The sequence below is a fragment of the Schistocerca americana genome, chromosome 4, assembly GCF_021461395.2.
Source record: "Schistocerca americana isolate TAMUIC-IGC-003095 chromosome 4, iqSchAmer2.1, whole genome shotgun sequence".
NCBI lineage: Eukaryota > Metazoa > Arthropoda > Insecta > Orthoptera > Acrididae > Schistocerca > Schistocerca americana.
In genome coordinates this window covers 821615917-821635188 of record NC_060122.1, presented here as the reverse complement: position 1 = coordinate 821635188, position 19272 = coordinate 821615917, and the positions used below count along the sequence as shown (strand labels likewise).

General features: G+C 42.4%; 1 protein-coding gene and 1 pseudogene across 1 annotated transcript in view; both read right to left on the bottom strand.

Annotated features, from left to right (window-relative positions):
• LOC124613014 overlaps positions 1-18248 on the bottom strand; it is a 252827-nt gene extending 234579 nt beyond the window's left edge. The window contains exon 1 of the mRNA XM_047141567.1: positions 18022-18248. Coding sequence (XP_046997523.1) covers positions 18022-18109 — 88 coding nt within the window. The 5' untranslated portion in view covers positions 18110-18248. The remainder of the gene's footprint in view (positions 1-18021) is intronic.
• Positions 3248-3364, bottom strand: LOC124614323 (annotated as a pseudogene).
• Positions 18249-19272: the final 1024 nt, after the last annotated feature.

Genomic DNA, 19272 nt, shown 5'->3' with positions numbered 1-19272 from the left:
GAGGCATCAAGGGATCACCAATTTAGTATTGGAGGGCAGCATGGAGGTTAAAAATCGAAGCGGAAGACCAAGAGGTGAATACACTAAGCAGATTCAGAAGGATGTAGGTTGCAGTAGGTACTGGGAGATGAAGAAGCTTGCACAGGATAGAGTAGCATGGAGAGCTACATCAAACCAGTCTCTGGACTGAAGACCACAACAAGAACAACATGAGCATCAGAGTAACTGCAGGACCAGAGCTTTTAGGATCTGTCACTTCAATAATTTGTAATAACACTGCAATAAATTTCTCCAGATTATCCAGCAGAGATGGATTAACTTTTCTAGATTGACAGACTGCAAACATGGAGTCTAAATCGTATTTTATATGTCTGGCATCAGAGCTATCAGATACGTGGTTCTTCTGAACTCAGATTCGATAATCTACATTTGCAGTGAATCACTATCGCCAAACTGCTTCTGATTGAGGTTATAGTGCTTAGATACTGGTTTTGTCAGTAGTATTAACTGCTAAGTAAGACTCGTTTGAACTGCGTACTAGTGTCTGTGCTCCAGCGTATCGAGATGCGTCAAGTAAAATATCCCCCCATTATTGAAACAGATCATACCCAACACTGAGATCTTTTAAGAACGGATCACCTCTTTGAAAAGGGCATTTGCTGTCATTTGGGGTATTACGCGCCTAGTCGTGGTTCACGAGCTCCCTTAGCTCAACCAATGCGTTATCTGTGAGTTTCAGTCAGCTTCCTTTTGATAGTCTGTTGCAAAGTTCGATTTTAGCCCGCTCAGTAAACCAACCATTATCCCATTTATTACTGTGAATTGAGTGGTATAGCTGTAATTAAATGACTCCTAGTGAATGTTGTCTGCACACAATTAGTAACATTACATGTTTAAACATATTGAGTTACTAGTTTAGTGTTTATACTGCTAATACGCTGAAGCAGGCCAGTTCTCTCAGGATGAAACAGCAACGCGATCGCCGTTAGCGAATGGAGAACGTAACGCAAACTCGAATCCCTGAGGCCTGTACACACAGGTTTTGACGTAAAACAATGTTGAATCGTCACTGAAGACTGAACTGTCGGCAGACTCGGTGTCCTAAGAATACTGCGAACGCCTGACAGAATACTTTGTAATCTTCGGAAAAAAGGTGTTTTTTGAGTATAATCTGGCTTTCGTTACTTTACGACTAGCGGTTTTAACGAGTTTTGTCTCGAGTCTGAGTAGAGGCTAAACTTCTATACATACTAGCTATAAAAACTGCAGTACCATGAAGGCGACATGCAACAACTGTGAAATTGCCGTGTTTGGCTATGCAAATGGTTAGCATTTCAGAGCTATCGGAAATAGTAGGTAGGACTAACGTAATCTGCGTTCTGTGTATAAGGAATAATTATTCATGAATTGGTTTTGAATACAGGGTGTTTGTAATAGGATCGTGTTTACGGTTCGTGTAACAAGGAGAAACCAGCATATGTCGGGATACGGCAACGACAGGACCGTGGCCTACAGAGGCCGCAGTTTGTCATTCCGCGATCCTGCTGCTCGCGTTGGACAGTGATACGAATCCGGAACGGTGTAGGAAGTCAACTGCGACTAGCTTCCCTCGGTCGTACTCGATTGTACAGCCACGCCACGTATCTCGAAAAAAGAAACGGGTAAGACAAGTATCCACACGGATAGCGCGACGATGCCCGAAGCGCCACGGCGAGTATTGTCGCCGCTTCCCTTGCGTAGAGACAGGAACGCTCCGTGGAACGCACGAAAACACTGTACACAAGAGCGGCAATGCATCCGCCTTTCCGACATCATTCTGGCCCAGCATATGGCGCGATAACATGAGGTGCCGCTGTGTGCACAACACGTTCACCTCTGGTCTGCATAGTGTACAATTTGGACAGCTGCCGTTACATCTTTGACGTCTTAAGGCCAGCGGCTGTGCCCTGTCTTCGAGATCTATGTGATCTTCGAGATCTATGTGACGTTGTCTTTCACCAAGCTTGCCTCCCGCTTTGCCGGACATTTTAGCGGATGACGTGCGAGCTGTAGCTCGCGTTTTCAGTTTCTTAAAAAGCAGTAATATGGCAAAAGAGATTTGATTTCTACCTGGTGACTCCGCTTTCTTGTCGAGGTCTTTTAGTTACTCTTCCGTAACGTCTTGATGTTTCAGATTTGTTTTTTTCTTCCCTTTTGTATTGGGCCTCGTAACGGTTTTCTCCCCTCGCGGTCCCAGCATTCTCTGGTTCTTTACTGGGCGCTTATGACCTTAGATGTTTTGCGCCCTAAAATCCCACAAAAAAAAAGATAACAGGCTTGATACAGAGGGTGTACCACTGCTACCCTGGCCATGTTCTCCAGAACACTCATCCACTGAAAACTTCTGAAAACTTCTGGTCATGGGTTACCGAGGGACCGGTAGTCACTACAGCGAATGACCTTTGACCTATTGCTGAAGCAGCAGCATGGAATGATGTACTCGTGTCTCTCACCCAGTCATAGTTCGACTTGATGTTCAGCTGGTTTGGAGGCATTGTTGTTGTTAGAGTTGGCAGCCCTGCTTACTAAATTTCGTTCCCTACTGACTTCCAAACTATCGACAAACTTAATCACGCATTATTCCTACAGTACCGTATACGCAAAATAACTAAGATTTCGTTGTTGGCTATTTTCCTGTCCTTTCTGGCATCGCAGTTTTAATAGCCAACAGCGTATTGTAACAATCCTACGGCTCGACACGCTGAATACCCAACCTTTACAAAATCGGCAGTCGTGTTTCAGACGCGGTGTCTTTGCATACCCACAGTCGGTTGTCAAGTGTGGCTCCGACATGCCCACACAACACATCACGTTGACGTAGTGACACACAGAATCATGAACAATGTAGCTCACTGACTGTGACATTATTACGCATTGATGTAGGCGGGTTTGCAAATAAGGAACCTGACACAATGGCGAAACTGTCACGTGTTGGAATGGTTTCGGTGTTTAATGGTTGTGTGAAGAAGCCTTTGGTGTAGGAGATCATAATCCATGTATACAAAACCGAACAGGTGATGAAGCCCCAACGGTACCGACCGGCCACCGTGTCATCCTCAACCGATAGGCGTCACTGGATGCGGATGTGGAGGGGCATGTGGTCAGCACAACGCTCTCCCCGCCGTATGTCAGTTTCCGAGACCGGAGCCGCTACTTCTCATTCAAGCAGTTCCTCAGTTTGCCTCAAAAGGGCCGAGTGCACCCCGCTTGCCAACAGCGCTCGGCACACCGGATGGTCACCCATCCAAGTGCTAGCCCAGCCCGACAGCGCTTATCTTCGGTGATCTGACGGGAACTGTGTTACCGCTGCGGCAAGGCCGTTGGCCATGTATACAAAGGAGAAAAAATAATTATCGTCCTAGTCTTGAGCCGCAGCGTTCCCAACGATAGATGTGTGCACTTCCATTGAACTACACTCATCAGCAAGTAAAACTGTCACCATAGGAAGCATATCCTCTCGTACCACGTACTTCCTACGGTGTACCTGAGACTCGCCTACGTGACTGTTACTCTTTACATTTTCCTGGCTCGTTCGAATTTCGTTGTAACACCAGCATCCCACTACGTTAATCCCAATAGGTGGGCACATTAACAATATCTTTTTACTGCCTTTATAATACGAATACAGCCAAATGATACGTGGACTTTGTTGGGAATGCTAAGATCAGCGCCTGTTTTTTTTTTTTTTTTTTTTTTTTTTTTTTTGTTGCCAACTGTACATATTTTGCAATAATCATTTAGTGTTGACAACAAATAATTTCCGTTGAATTTTACTTTTTTTTCAAGTCTCTATTTTGATTTATTCGCTAATGCGATATGGTGGCTTCGTGTCTTGGTTATACGTTTTCCGTAAATCTGTTGGATCATTGCTTCTTCCAGAAGGACACCACAAAATCCTGTGCGGAACGTACAGTCTATTTTTTACAAGTTTTAGAAATGCCGCCATATGTAGTTAGCTGCGATTTTATGTTGAGTCTGTGAACGGATCTCACACTAGTTTGTCTTTTTGTTGTGTGTAAGTTATACGTGAACTGACATTAGTATCTCATACAGGGGAGCAGTTCCAGTAGTAGTAGTCCATAGGGAAAAAGTAATTTTAAAATTACTTTTGTGAAAACCGTTAAACTGCATACCTGGAGTGTGGAGTGTATTTGATCACCCACAACTTTAAGAGAACCATGCCAGCCTTGAACTGGTCCTAGAGGCCCACAAGCAACATTGCGAAACCGTGTAGCAAGACACCAAATGAATAAGGAGCAGTGAACACATTACATTCATCTTACTATAACGGGCCTTCGGAGCCAGTGAATACATTTGACCTTGCTAGAATTCTGTATTTTGGATCTCAAACAATGCGAATATTTTTCAGATTCATTTCACGAATATTTGGGATGAGTTTGGAACAATTTAGTATTTATATGATAGTTAATGCGTTAACATTAGAAAACACTGCTTGTTAAGGACTGTTTCTTATACGTAGGTTATAAATCGCTGTACACATAACAACACAATTCAATTGTCAACATTTAAGTTAACAGTCACAAAACTCATAAAGATGCGAAAATTTCGTGGTTGCCTTACTGTCTATTCTTGACAAAACCGAGACAGTGAACCAGTCTACTGTCTTTTTCATTGTTGTGACTTGGCAAGACAGCCAAGCCACTACGAGGTGAAGCCGAAAGGCACGCGTTTAAGCTCACGCAGGCTGGCGTGAGGTCTGGAACAGGACACGGAAATGAACTAGCAAAAACAGGACGTAGCTGTGGAATACTTAACTTTAATCCATAATTGGTGAACATCGGTCTGGCGGTACATGCATCACAAGATAAATAGCAAATGATAATGGCGCCTTACTAGGTCGTAGCAAATGACGTAGCTGAAGGCTATGCTAACTGTCGTCTCGGCAAATGAGAGCGTAATTTGTCAGTGAACCATCGCTAGCAAAGTCGGCTGTACAACTGGGGCGTGTGCTAGGACGTCTCTCTAGATCTGCCGTGTGGCGGCGCTCGGTCTGCAATCACTGATAGTGGCGACACGCGCGTCCGACGTATACTAGCGGACCGCGGCCGATTTAAAGGCTACCACCTAGCAAGTGTGGTGTCTGGCGGTGACACCACATTCATACAGTTTTGTATATTTATAGGTCACAGCTTCTTCACCAGATCTTAAATTCTTATGTAAGGACTTTCATTGCGATGTCAACCAGCATGAATGGTCATCGACGATGATGACGCCCAGGGGGTTGTTTGTGCCCCCTCTGTTGAAGCTGGATAGACGCATCGACAGATTGCTGCACGTGTTGGGCACAACGTGTCTTTCAACAGTGATCTGTGGAACATTCCCACAACTGTAGACCAGAGTCTGGACGTCTGCGCAGTATAGACCCAGTAAAGATCGACGCATTCGTCGAGCAACAGTGGGAGACCGAACATAACCCAGGAATGGACTCTGGACACACGCACTCACCTGCTGTGTCATCAGACATCATCGGGAGCCGTCTGCTAACAGCAGGATTAAGATCACGTATGCCTCTGTCCAGGCTGCCACTGACATCATCACGCCGCCAAGCATGGCTATTCTGGTGTGGCGAAAGAGTTAACTGGAGTGTGGAATGGCACTCTACTGTCTTCAGTGATGAGAGTAGGTTCTGTTTGTACGTGAGTGGTGGACGTAGAGGTGTTGGCGTACTACCGATAAGGGCCTATTCCAGAGTGCATTCACCCATGACGCGAGGTCTCATCCTAGGCATCACGGTGGGAAGGGGGGCAATAATTAACAAATCGCGGTCACATATGGTGCTTCTGCAAGTTAAAGTAACCACCACCCCCTATATTGCACTTGTTTTTATTCCCGTGCAACTGCCACTTCTTCGAATGGAGGTGTGTTTTTGAGCAGGACAATGTCCACATAACGGCAGCTACAACACAACGTGCTTGCTGTTGGTGGTGTATAACAACTGCCCTGGCTAGCAAGATCACCAGATCTCCTGCCAATTGGGGATGTATGGGACGTGATGAAGCGCCAAGTCACTCGTTCCGCAGAGCTGCCAGAATCGTCACTGAATTGCAACAAAAGGCGCGAGATGCTTGGGACAGTCTATCGCAGGATGCCATTCGGCACTTTTTTGATGATTTTCAGGCGAGAATACACGCATGATTTGCTGCCTAAGGGGTTACACTGTGTACTGTGACTTGTGTGTTTCATTTGGTCCCAATTTGCTGTCATACACTCCTACATTGATTTGATGAACCATCTGTCGTATCACTTGTCAATAAAATGGCCTTGTCCTTGAGGATGTGTGTGTGTGTGTGTGTGTGTGTGTGTGTGTGTGTGTGTGGTACCTGTATAGGATGTTTCAAAGCCTTTACGTCAAACGTCCAGGGGGAACAACTTTCGTTAGAGGCAGAATGTCAACTGCCGCTTCCCAGTGACGCTTCACTATTCATCGGCCCTAAAATGCGAAATTTCACCGAACTAGGAGGATCTACGAACCAGGTGACCTGCATACTAGCTACTACGGTATACTGACAGAATGATTTTCAACAAGAAATTCTTAACAGTGAGTGTCTTTGACAATCGGAGACAGAAATTTTAGAAGTACATCAGGAACTTTAATTGTGATGGGTTACCCCCTTTCATACAAAGCAACACACAGGGTACACGCACGCTAGAGTGCCTACGCCCTGTCACCTCTCAGAGGCATAATTAATATCAAAGGACGGCTGGTATCGCCGAGAAGCGACAGCCAACATCCTGTATCCCACGACGTGTTCTACCAACGATAGACGATTATGAAAAGACTTTGAAACACTCTGTAAAATATGCGCCAGAATGTCTTCCATTCAGCCGTTCTTTTACTGTTCTAATTACGTTTTTAGTATGCTAACATAAGCTAGTTATCCGGGTGTTCAATTTCTGAAGCGTTTTCTGCTATGGCAGATGTTTTAGAATAGTTTCTGTTGGCGTTAATGTACAGTATGCTCTTTTAGGAGCGTGTCAGTAGCCAAACAACGGCAGATGACCAGGGAATATTTGTCTGGGCCTTCGAAACCATGTGGGTGGCATCCATAAAAGATTTATTAAATCGTATCACCATGAAACTATAGATTCGTACAGTTTAAAATTCGTCTGTGTATATTGTACTTGTTGTTAGTCAACCTCCTGATAGATTGCTCAAATAAAGGAAAACTGATCAACAATGGTAATCAGATTTAGCGAGTACCAACATATCGTAATGACTGTGTGGTCATCCTCAGAAATGTCAAAGACATGCATTTCACTCCCACCAGTGGTCCAGAAATTTGCCTGCTGTGAATGTAGCAAAGACAAGCAACTCTAAAACAATTCCATACTAAAATTAATTTGTGAATATGTGCCTGTTGCCACAGAAAACTATGTACATTCTGCAAAATGCATAGCTCGTGCGTAGTTGTCGCTTTACTATCAAAGCAGATTAACATTTTCTGGAGATTTAGCTCACGTTTGCTAATCTTTTTCCCGTCTACGAACATTGGAATGCATTAGTTTGGACAAAGACAAGCACCATTATATTTTTTTATTTGAAGTAATGCTGGATTTCTAATTCTCGTACTATTCGTCGACTTCCTGCTCGAACAGCTATCAGAGCCCTAGCATTCCCCACGTTACATTCTAGAGCACTACAGAGCACGTGGGTGTATAAATAGAGTGTGACTCATCTTCATGGAGCATCTCGTACCGCTTTCCAGGCGCTGACAATGCCATCCTATGATTCTGGGTCACTGGCTGCGAAAAAATGTAGGACCGATCAAGTGCTGTGGACTCGGTCATCCGAAATCTACTGATCCCAGTAGTTTTCAGTATACAAGTGCGGAAATGTTGAGCTGTTTCTCAAAATATGTTCACAGATAAATACCATCCTGTATAGAACAAAGAGGCAGAAGAGACAAGGGATCTGAATAGCAAATGCTGCAACAAAGTGATGCGTGAGAAGCGAGGAATGATGAGTTAGCAAGGAAATACCCAAACTTCTTTCAACTTAGGGGATATCGATACGCCAGAATGCTTGGGAACAACACGTTCCCTGAATTGTTAAACGAAACGTCCTTCATCAGTTGTGAGGATTTGCTTGCACCTGACTAATTTGTTCATAATTATTAGCTTTCAAGTGGCCACGGGAAAGCCAAAGTTTGTTAACGATATGTTACACAACTATTTATTGGCCCTGGCTGCAGGGGAATAGTAGCGAATAAGAGGCAATAGGAGAACGATATAAGGGGTACTACGGGAGGTAACAAAGTATGTTAATAAACTGCAAAAAGTTATATTGATATTGTCATCTGATACAATAAAACGAGGTGGGCCAAAGAAGGAGACAGTTGCTCGTAACACGTCTCGTGCTAACGAGTAGTGGAACACCTTTAGCATTTCCAGAATGAAATTTTCACTCTGCAGCGGAGTGTGTGCTGATATGAAACTTCCTGGACACAGTTTTAATCTGTTAGGAAGTTTCACGTGTAGTGTTCTTCGTTTCCAGCTGGTTTTTGGAGAAATGAAATATTCATAACTTTGTAACTGCAGTAAAAACAAATCACCAAATGCTCAAAGATAAATGCAATCAACAGAAATATAAGAAGTGTGTTTTCAACAGATTTGAATGAGTAAGTCCAAACAAACATAGATTCATCCGAAAAAGTTTGATAGTTGGACAAGGATTTAGGTAGTCGAGATTATTTGATTGTTTATATAGGTGAGCCATCACTTTTTATCAAGGTCTGCGTATTGTTCTGACGCCGATGTCAGTTCCCAACAGCCAGTTATCGAAAATGAAACTTTTAGTGCATGTCTTGCAATGGTAACGAAAACACAGAGTGCGTGCGGTAGAATTTTACAGCAGATGCCAATGATAAGTATTTTTAGCGATCAACATTACGATCTTCAGCACCTGCTTACGGAGACTTACAGGGCAACATTTTGTCACGTGCGTTTCGCAGTGCTTCTTTTGTGCATGTGTGAAAAGTTCCATAAGCTACAGGACAAGAGAAAATTTTTGGGTCTCAGGGGTGTAAGGATAAAAATTTTTTGTCTTGAAACGTCCTGGCAGATTAAAACTTTGTGCCGCACCGGGACTCGAAACAGGTAGCTTCGCCTTTCGCGGGCGGGTCTATTTACTGAGCTACCCGAATACGATCCCTCCCACGCAGCTACACTTCCGCCAGTACCTCTTCTCCTAACATTCAAACTTCACAGAAGTTCTCCTGTAGACCACACGGGACTAGCACTCTGGAAGAAAGGATACTGCGGAAACTGGCTTAAACACTGCCTCAGGCATTGCTTCCACTCATTTACGCCGAAATGCAATGGTCCCATGAATCTGCCAGGAAATTCCAAATTACTGCACACTCCGATGCAGAGTGAAAATTCATTCCGGTAATGTTGTTTTGATTTACAGTAAGTTTCTTTTAAAGTCACTCCTTCGAGATAAATCACAAGCGCTTCAGCTGCCTCGTACAACTGCCTGTCAGTAGCATGTTTGCGCACATCGATCGTAACGTTCCGCGACCTGTCGGCAACGGCTAATTAGCTATGGCTCCTTTCGCGGTTTGTGCGGCCTTTCGAGTCCAGACGGTGGTGGCGAGCCTTCCATTGTTGCGGGAGCTCTGGCGCGTAGCCATGACGCGAACAATGGGAACCGATGTGTCTCCCCTCGCCAGAAATAGGTGGGCGCGCGCTGTTTGTGTTTCAAGGCGCGGATAAGGCGCCGCTTTCAGCTTTCGCTCTTCACTCCGCGAAAAACTACGGACTACGGACACATAGTACGTAACGCCGGCTTTTCTCACCTCAACAATGAACTCTTGTACTGACTGGTGAAATATCTACTTTTTAGAATTTGAACAACGTATTATCATAGCAGGAAGAATGATCTCCAACGGACTTCACCAATCAAAGCTAACTCCCCAGCTGAAATAAATGAGAAATCTATAGAACTATCTATCTTCCATTGATCGTCATTATTTTAATGGGCTAATGTTTGTGTTCAAAGCATTTCTTTAGTCTAAAACTAGTCCTCTTAGAGCTTCACAATCTGATCGCTTCTATTTACATTACAATGAATGAACATTTTCGAAGTGAACTGCGTCGTTATCATCACAATTCTTAGCGTCTTTTCTCAGACCTCGACGTCTGCGAATGCTCAAAGATGAAGGCGTTCTACCCGAGCTGCAGCTCTGATGATCTCTTTGTCAAAGGTTGTCAAATTCTATTCTTTTTTCCTTCTTCAATCACTATCAGTGTATTTCTCTGAGCTCTTCCTTTTACAGCGAGGAGCTCTACCGTAACTTTCTTTAATTGTTCGTTTTGTATTAGCTGGCAGTGATAAAAAGGATATTAACAGTGATATACAAATTGATTTTCAAGGATAAACAGTTGTGTTTCAATGATTAACAAAAGGCGTGTCGAAATGTAGCTGCAGTTATACTGAGTCATACGATAACAGGAAGAAGAGGAAGGAAGAGATTCCAGATACTGGATGACATGATGGACGGTACAACATACAGCAGCCTTAAGTAGGAAGCAATGGATCGCAGAAAATGGAGAGGCAAAGGACCTGCTAATATAGCAGATAACTGATGATGATACGATTACAGACTTCACAAGCGTACTGACACTGTTGTCGATGGATTAAGTTAGCCCATTATCAACAAACATTTAAATCATCCGGAGATTAGTAAGTACCTCTAGAAGAAGTGGAAATTAAACAGTGACAGTGGCGTATTAATGTAAGACAATTATGAACACTCATAAAGTATACGTGCGCTGCCCACGTTAACACAGCTCTCCAAAATGATTCAGAAAACTGGGTATCTGCAAAATATGAACCGGAAGTGGATCTATTTGGGGCATCACATTAAAGTAGAAATATCAGGCTGTAAATTTGCACACTATTATATGATTGTAAATAATAGTTATGTCTGTAAGACAATAGTAATCTGCTGATAATACATAATAATTAGAAAAATAAAGGAACAAATGCCAACTGCACTAAATATAATGATCTTGCAGTTTTTGTAACTAGGATTACAAATAATTCATTGTCCTAGAAAAAATGCGTCCACTGTTCTCTCATAACCTGCCTTCCACATGTCAAACCCCGAAAAATTTTACCAGCATTCAGAACTATGACTCTGTGGTATCGATTATTTTTTCCGCTGAGCCAGAATGTTAAACTTCGGTTGCTCGAAAATGTCAGAAGATCCAAAAATTACTCAGATTTCTGCCACTGTTAACGACGAGGATTCTTCATAAAGCAGCGGTTGACGACGAGAAATATTTGTTATCAGACAAGTTACTCTCTTTCCTAGACCACTGGCAGATGCTACTTGGAGAAAGAGTTGTCAGAATACCTCTTTAAGCACTAGAATTACTTATTTGTTGTGCTTATTGCGTGCAAAGAAGCTGATGGGTTTCTTGAAACAACGCACTGGTTATACACAGTTCTCACAAAAGAACAATTCCAAGTATCCAGATGCTCTGCCTAAAACAACATATTTGTTACATGGTAGCATAAGCTTAACTAGTGTCTCTTCTGCCTCTCAGGTTATGTCAACAGATGCAAACTGCTTAAATACGCTTCGATATACACTGCACAAAGGTTACAAGCAGTTTTCATTTACGACGCTCTCGACACGATCAGTGACAGCCACTTTCCCTCCAGTCCTAGAAACTGAAATTATGTTAGTAATGTCACTTAAGAATTATTATTTAAATATGTTCTATGACCCATTTCGACGCTACCTGATGTTTCTGCTAGTTTTTACATTTGCTTTGAGCTTCCGGAAAAACCTACTTTTTATTCTATCGTTAACGCGTTTCCTGTCTGAGGGCATAAAGGATGACTGTATGTTACTCTTACTATATAATGTTATATTTAAGTTCCATACAGTATGTAGGGAGTTGTGTAATACAGTATTTGTAATATCTGTGCTGAAAAAAGATTTTTGGAGTTGGATCTCGCAGTGCAGCAGAAGCATTCTCCCGAACGTTGATCAGTTGATATTAAAAAGTACATAATATACAGAGTGAGATATCTGTGGCAGGCCATCTCAGACACATCCAGATTGAATTTATATATAGAAGTGCGGTTTTTTCCAAGCTATAGTAGACAATATAGCGAATTTCCGGACGTTCGCAAGTAATTTTTATCGCTTATAGTCGCCGAATTACGCGACCGACGCTCTCTCTCTCTCTCTCTAAGGGAACTTACCGGTTTCCTCTGTGGCATTTAGAAGCGTCCCAGAGAACTTTAGCGACATAACATGAATGACACTTGACCGAAGTTTATCAAGAGAACAGTGTACAGTGCAGTAAACCACCGTCCCGCCGTTAGAAGAGGTTCCACAAACTCCTGTACTATTATGCCAGATGTAAGCAAACACATAACTCAGGTGTGGATCTTGTGCTTATGTGTGCCCCTGAAGCGTATCAGCCTCTTTTCTGCTGTTGCAGCAATCAGATAACTTGCACGTAAAGCCATTGAGACATTGACACTATACAACAATTGAAAATGTGAATATGGTTTATAGCGAATGTTGCAGTGGTGCGGTTGTATGCTGACGAGTCTCTAGATCGCGCTAAGCACGATCTGTCTACGCACGAATTATAAAAAAGTTCTGGAAACTGATAGTGTGGAGGGTAAAATACGCCAGGGAAAAGAAGTGCAACTGATGAAAGAAATGAAACTAACATTTTAACCGCAGGAACACACATTGTAAATGTCACTAAGAGGCATCTCGAAAGTGCGAGCAGTATATTCCATCACATTTCATTCTCTTCATGTTTCGCCGCATCCACAGCTTCGTGACAATGACTTCCACAATTGGTTACAGTTGTCGCGCGGGATTAGCCGAGCGGTCTCAGGCGCTGCAGTCATGAACTGTGCGGCCGGTGGCGGCGGAGGTTCGAGTCCTCCCTCGAGCGTGGGTGTATGTGTTTGTCCTTAGGATAATTTAGGTTAAGTAGTGTGTCAGCTTAGGGACTGATGACCTTAGCAGTTAAGTCCCATAAGATTTCACACACATTTGAACATTTTTCATTTGGTTACAGTTCTCCGAATGTCATCTACGAAAGGTGCTAAGTGGTGCAGCATATCTATGCGAAATTTTGTTTAAGGAAGAAGCATCGTTTACAGACCACGGGCAAGTCAGTCTTCTCAATATACACTAGTTGTCACTTGCAAATCCACTTTGACACTAAGAAGTGGATAAAAACAACGCTCTTGGTCTATCAACGTTTGGTGCGTATTTTTCAAGATCCGCATCATTGGTGACTGTTTCATTGATGAGAACCTAAATACACTCAAGTATCTCGAGTGCCTACGATATGCTGCTGCCGCAGTTATTGGAAGACATCCCAATGGATATAAAGCAAATAGTGAGGCATCGACATGACAGATGACCCTTCCGTTTTGCACTTGTAATGACAGATCCTCTTAAGAAAACATTTGGAGAACATTGGAACGGTCGTTCAGGATACGCAAAATGGTCTGCACATTCACTACACTGAACACTTCTATACTTTTTTCTGTGGCGGAAATAAAAACAAGAGATCTATTAGGAAACACTGACGATTCACGAAGGCATGAAATGCCTTATAACACCGGTCTGTACTGCCCCTAACTCCAGATAAAATTCAACGTGCGGTATTGTTTCTCCAGAATCACTTTATGGCATTTAGCAGTGCTTAAGGTTAATAATATGAGCACTTGGTATGACAGACGTAGTAACAAGCACACGAACTGTACCTGGATACCACGCTTGCTTGCTTTTGGTACAACAGGTCCGACTTCTCCTGAAGGCGGGACAGTGGTTTGACAATATTTGATCAAGTCTCATACATGTTGGGCGTCGCTGAAGTTCTCTTAGAAGATTCTTTCAAATGCTACTGATAAAAATACATAGTTCGATTAGAAAAAAAAACTCCATGTCGTAATTCGACGATTACAAACGATAAAAATTACTTGTGGGCGTCAGGAAATTCGCCATATTAGTCGCTATAACTTCGCGAAAACTGAATCTCACCTCGTATACTAGGGTCTACCGCGAGGCAGACAATTGTATGGTCCCCACCAATATCGCCTTTGAGTATGCTCAACGTTCTGCGACAGTACAATCTGATGAGAATGTTACACAGTTGAACATCATTCCACGGAATATTTATACTGACTCCAGTTGTGACATGTGACTCAACAATCCTTATAAACAATGGCTAATACTACTTTACGTCTTGCGACTCGTTCGCCTTTACATTTCTCAAATTTAGACGTACTTATCCGTATTCGCAAGAAGCTGATTTTTTTTTTTTTTCTGGAGATGTGACGGTATGTTACCATATTTACTATCATGTAACACATTGTCAAAGTTTTACGTCATCAATGAGAGGTCTTAGATGGTTGTTATTAAGACTGTACACTAAATCATCATTACGTAACATACTCAACTATGACTTGTAAATCTCGCTGACTTATACCCGAAATTATTTATTTTTCTCTGAATGACTTGATATTCAGAATACTGGACTGCTTTCTGTCAGTGAAGAAGTCCTCTATCCAGCCGTAAGCTGGCTTCGTATACCGCATAACGTCTGTGAGGCACGGCAATCAAATGTCTTCGAAATGTGGCATTTAGAGACTGTATATGGATAGCGCAATTGATAGTTTTGGAATACCTATTGGCTACCATGGAGTTTCTTTCCTTCACTCATCGGTAACTCATGTTAAAGATAGAAGACAAGTCACTTCCAAATTATTCTTCGAAACTGCTGTGGGTCCCTATTGAACTTTAAGATTACACTGTTCTCGGCAACACTAGTATTCTTTTCCGTTGTGCGCAAGTCGAATTGTGGCAACACCGTGGTTTAAGATTGTGAAGGCACAGCTTCAACATTTGGTTTTAATTCTTGTATGGCCTATTACGTTCATTGTCTCATCAACAAGTGGGTAAACGCTAATTTTTATCACTGCTTCTGTCCAAATTTTCTTAATATTCGAAACGCGCGATGCAGATTATTGAACAAGTAGCTGAGAGAATTTTGGTAAGCGTGCTTAGCATAACTCATGTTAAAAATAAATTGAGCGGGCCGCATTCGCGGAGGGCTTTGCCAAGAAGCGCGTAACAGTGGCAGCAGGTCATTTTCTCAATCCTCGCGTCCTTCTGCGCTACAGTTTAGTAGTCTTGGCGTGAAAAATCGTAACTTCACTAACAGCCTTTATATAATCACGGTTTTAACGAGAGTGAGACGAAATCTACGTTAATACACCCCTCTTCTTGCAACAGGCTTTCTTTTTCCTCCTTGGTTATATCGACTCCTACTCACTCGTTGTTTGTCTGTGTCACACACACACACACACACACACACACACACACAGAGAGAGAGAGAGAGAGAGAGAGAGAGAGAGAGAGAGAGAGAGAGAGAGAGACTTCGCTTTAGTTCAACAATTTGGTATTTTCTTCAATGGCAGTTAACCTGAATACGATGGAAAGCTGTGCAGATTCGAAAGAAGACTTACGAGCTGACGACAGCTTCCTTAGAGATTCGTCACTAAGCAACAAATTTCCATAATATTTTGTAGGCAGTAATTGTAGTCAAATAATTTCAAAGATGGGAGCTGACTAAGGAACATGCACGTAAATTCAAAAGCATACCTTGCCTAAGCTGCGTGAATGAAGCTCATATGAGCTTTGCAATCCCATTTTTTTTCCTAAGTTGGCACTATAGAAGTAGGTCATGATTTGACGTGAGTCCTGTAAATGACAACGAAAGGAAGTGGTGTTAGCCCTATTAACTTCCTATTAGGGAGACGGAGTACTTCTCCGCCTACTTTGGTTGAGCTGTCGTGTTGGTGGGAGAACAGGTGAAAGAGATAACAGAGGGCAGGCGTGAATGAGTTAGAATACATAATGTATTTGTAGACAGGCTACCATTCTTTAGGCCAACTGCATTTGCTTGCAGATGAGTAGAAAATTGATTCGAACCTTAAGGTCGAACGACTTTTCAGATGGTACATCAGTTTGTGGATCATGATTATGAATTTTATTAATTTACACTAAAAACGGTGAGATACATTTCTGACAGTGGGTGACTAGCTTCTGAAGATTCCAGTGTAGGGAATCTGTCAAGAGTTACACATAAACCTGGAATGGCAAGAAAACTGTAGAAGTTTTATTCAAGAAATCAAGGCATCTAACAAGCCACGTCTGTAAGATGGTCACAATATGTCATATCTTATCATGTTATAACCGTGGGCAGGCTACGGACGAATAACATATGTCATTATGATTGTCCAGATCATTCGAAGTATTCATAAAGAACCTGAAGGACTGGTTCAAACGTACATAAGTACTGAGCACATGGAGTTGTGTATGTTCTGAGGTGACTTGTCACATTTATATAACACAGGAACAGGAAAACAGCCATTAAGTTACGCCACACGCGTTTTGCAGATTCTCTTTCGGTATGTGAAGAAATGTTCATTGTTAAAGAGCTTTCTAAAGCCAAGATCGTATAGCTATTTCTTTATTTTTAACAACCAGTTCCGACACGTTGCCGTCATCTGTAGGTCTTCATAATTTTGTGTTAGAAAGCGCTTGGATTAGATTAGTTTTTCGTTCCATAGATCCGTGCTGACGAGATCCTCGTGAATGTGGAACATGTCAATTTTTTTTAAGCTGAAATAACAATACTAATAGTATGAATATATACATCATTTGTTTCTATTAAAAAATTCGTCAGAGGCTCCTTTTAAACTGATCTTTATTTGTAACTAAATTTTTTGTTTGCTGGCAAATTATTGAAGATGAGTTCCTGCGTAGTGGACCCCTTTTTTGAACTAAAGTAAGTGCTTTTAAAGTCCCTGTGCAGATCATTTTTGTTCCTGGTATTATATGTATGAACTGAGCTGTTTGTTGGAAAAAGAGATATATTATTTAGGACAAATTTCATTAAGGAGTGAATATACTGAGAGGCAGTAGTTAGTATACCCAGTTCATTGAAGAGGTTTCTACAGGACGTCCGTGAATTTACTCCACAAATAATACGTATTACACGCTTTTGGACTCTTAAAAGTTTTGTTTGACTTGAAGAGTTACCCCAAAATATTATGCCATATGACATTATGTAATGAAAGTAGGCAAAGTATGCAAGCTTTTTCATTTTTATGTCGCCTATGTCAGCTAACAGTCGAATTGCAAATACAAATTTGTTAAGGCGTTTCTGCAGTTCTGTGGTGTGCTCCTCCCAACTGAATTTATTATAAAGCTGTAATCCGAGGAATTTAAGACTGTCAACCTCTTCTATCTGCTCTTCTTCATACTTTATGCATATGCTGGGTGGAAACCTCTTACAGGTTCTGAATTGCATATAGTGAGTCTTTTCGAAGTTTAATGTTAGTGAGTTGGCTTTAAACCATTTATTAATATCCACGAAAATATCATTAGCAGATCTTTCTAGAACTACACTCGACATACTATTTATTGCAATACTTGTGTCATCTGCAAACTAAACGAACTCCGCTTGTACTTGTGAAATGGAAAACAGAAATTTTGAATACCTAAAGATGACAGCAAAGTCTGTCGAAACCGGCTGTTGAAAATAAAGAAATATTCATGCCAACTTGAATGTTTTTTTTTACCAAGTAAAACAGATCATTTACGCCAACTTCAATGTTTTTTTTTTTTTTTTTTTTTTTTTGCCAAATACATAAGAAAAGTCAAATTCTCATATGGCACTTGATCAAAATCACCAAGGTGAATGACAAATGCGTTCTATCCTTAATATTACGTATCCGTCTGATATCGACCTCTAGTTCATACCTCCCTTTCACATATCTTTCTGGATTCAAAATGAGGGAGACTATTGCTGAAAGAATGCGAGCAGCTGTCTGTTGGCGAATCGCCTCGCGCAGAGCCTAGATGCTATGAATAGCGGACCTTTAGCGCGGGACCGGCGTACCTGCATGGCTCCAGTGGACACTCTTGGAGAGCTTTCCGCGCTGCTTGCCGGCGAAGCTGGCGGAAGCCTTCACCTGGGCGTTGCCCATGGCGGCGTCGCCTCCCTCACGGCTACGGCTGTGGGCGGCGCCTCTCGCCCGCCATCCCCCGCTGACGGAGTTTCGTGCGTCTTGCGTTCGAGCGAAGCGCTGTGCGCTGTCCGGCCACGAGGCTCGGCCCCCCGGACACTGCGAGCTGGGCGCCTGCCGACTCCTCGCCTCCGCCGCCTTCTAAACTCGCCGCGCTCTCAGCTGCTCCGCCTTCTAAATCGGGACGCCCGACGTAGTCACGGAAGCACTGTCTTCGTGGTGGCGCTTTCCGTCGCTTTCCGATATCTGTACAGTTTTTTACAAGGAAGTGCTCTGTGCCATTGCATGGACTGTTGTCGACTGAACTGTATGTAATAGGCATTCCTCCCCTATGCTACATTTTGTCTGTTTCTTGTGTCGGTATATATTTTTGTATCACAGTGAATTTCAGGTTAGATTAGATTAGGTAAGTCTTAATTCAGTAACGGTCGATTATTCTGTAAAAAATTTATTTACTTCGTAGTTTGTGAAATTTTTCACCCTTACAGTGACTATAATTACACATTTCACAATGCTTTTTTGGTGGAAATGCGGTTGATTCATATAACTGGAGGTATTCCACTTGTTGTCTGCTCTTACATTGTCTTTAAGTTTCTTTTGTTCAGGTTGTGAATTCCTTTGCCAAGTCTACTCTCTGAGTTTCTAATTCTCCTAGCTCAGATTAGCCAACTATAGAATACTGCAGACATCCATTTATTCAATAATGAATAATAGCGATCATTTTCATGTATGCCCTTAGGTTAGATTATCCCCCCATGAACCATGGACCTTGACGTTGGTGGGGAGGCTTGCGTACCTCAACGATATAGATAGCCATACCGTAGGTGCAACCACAATGGAGGGGTATCTGTTGAGAGGCAGACAGACGTGTGGTTCCTGAAGAGGGGCAGCAGCCTTTTCAGTAGTTGCAGGGGCAACAGTCTGGATGATTGACTGATCTGGCCTTGTAACACTAACCAAAACGGCCTTGCTGTACTGGTACTGTGAACGGCTGAAAGCAAGGGGAATCTTCAGCCGTAATTTTTCCCGAGGGCATGCAGCTTTACTGTATGATTAAATGATGATGGCATCCTCTTGGGTAAAATATTCCGGAGGTAAAATAGTCCCCCATTTGGATCTCCGGG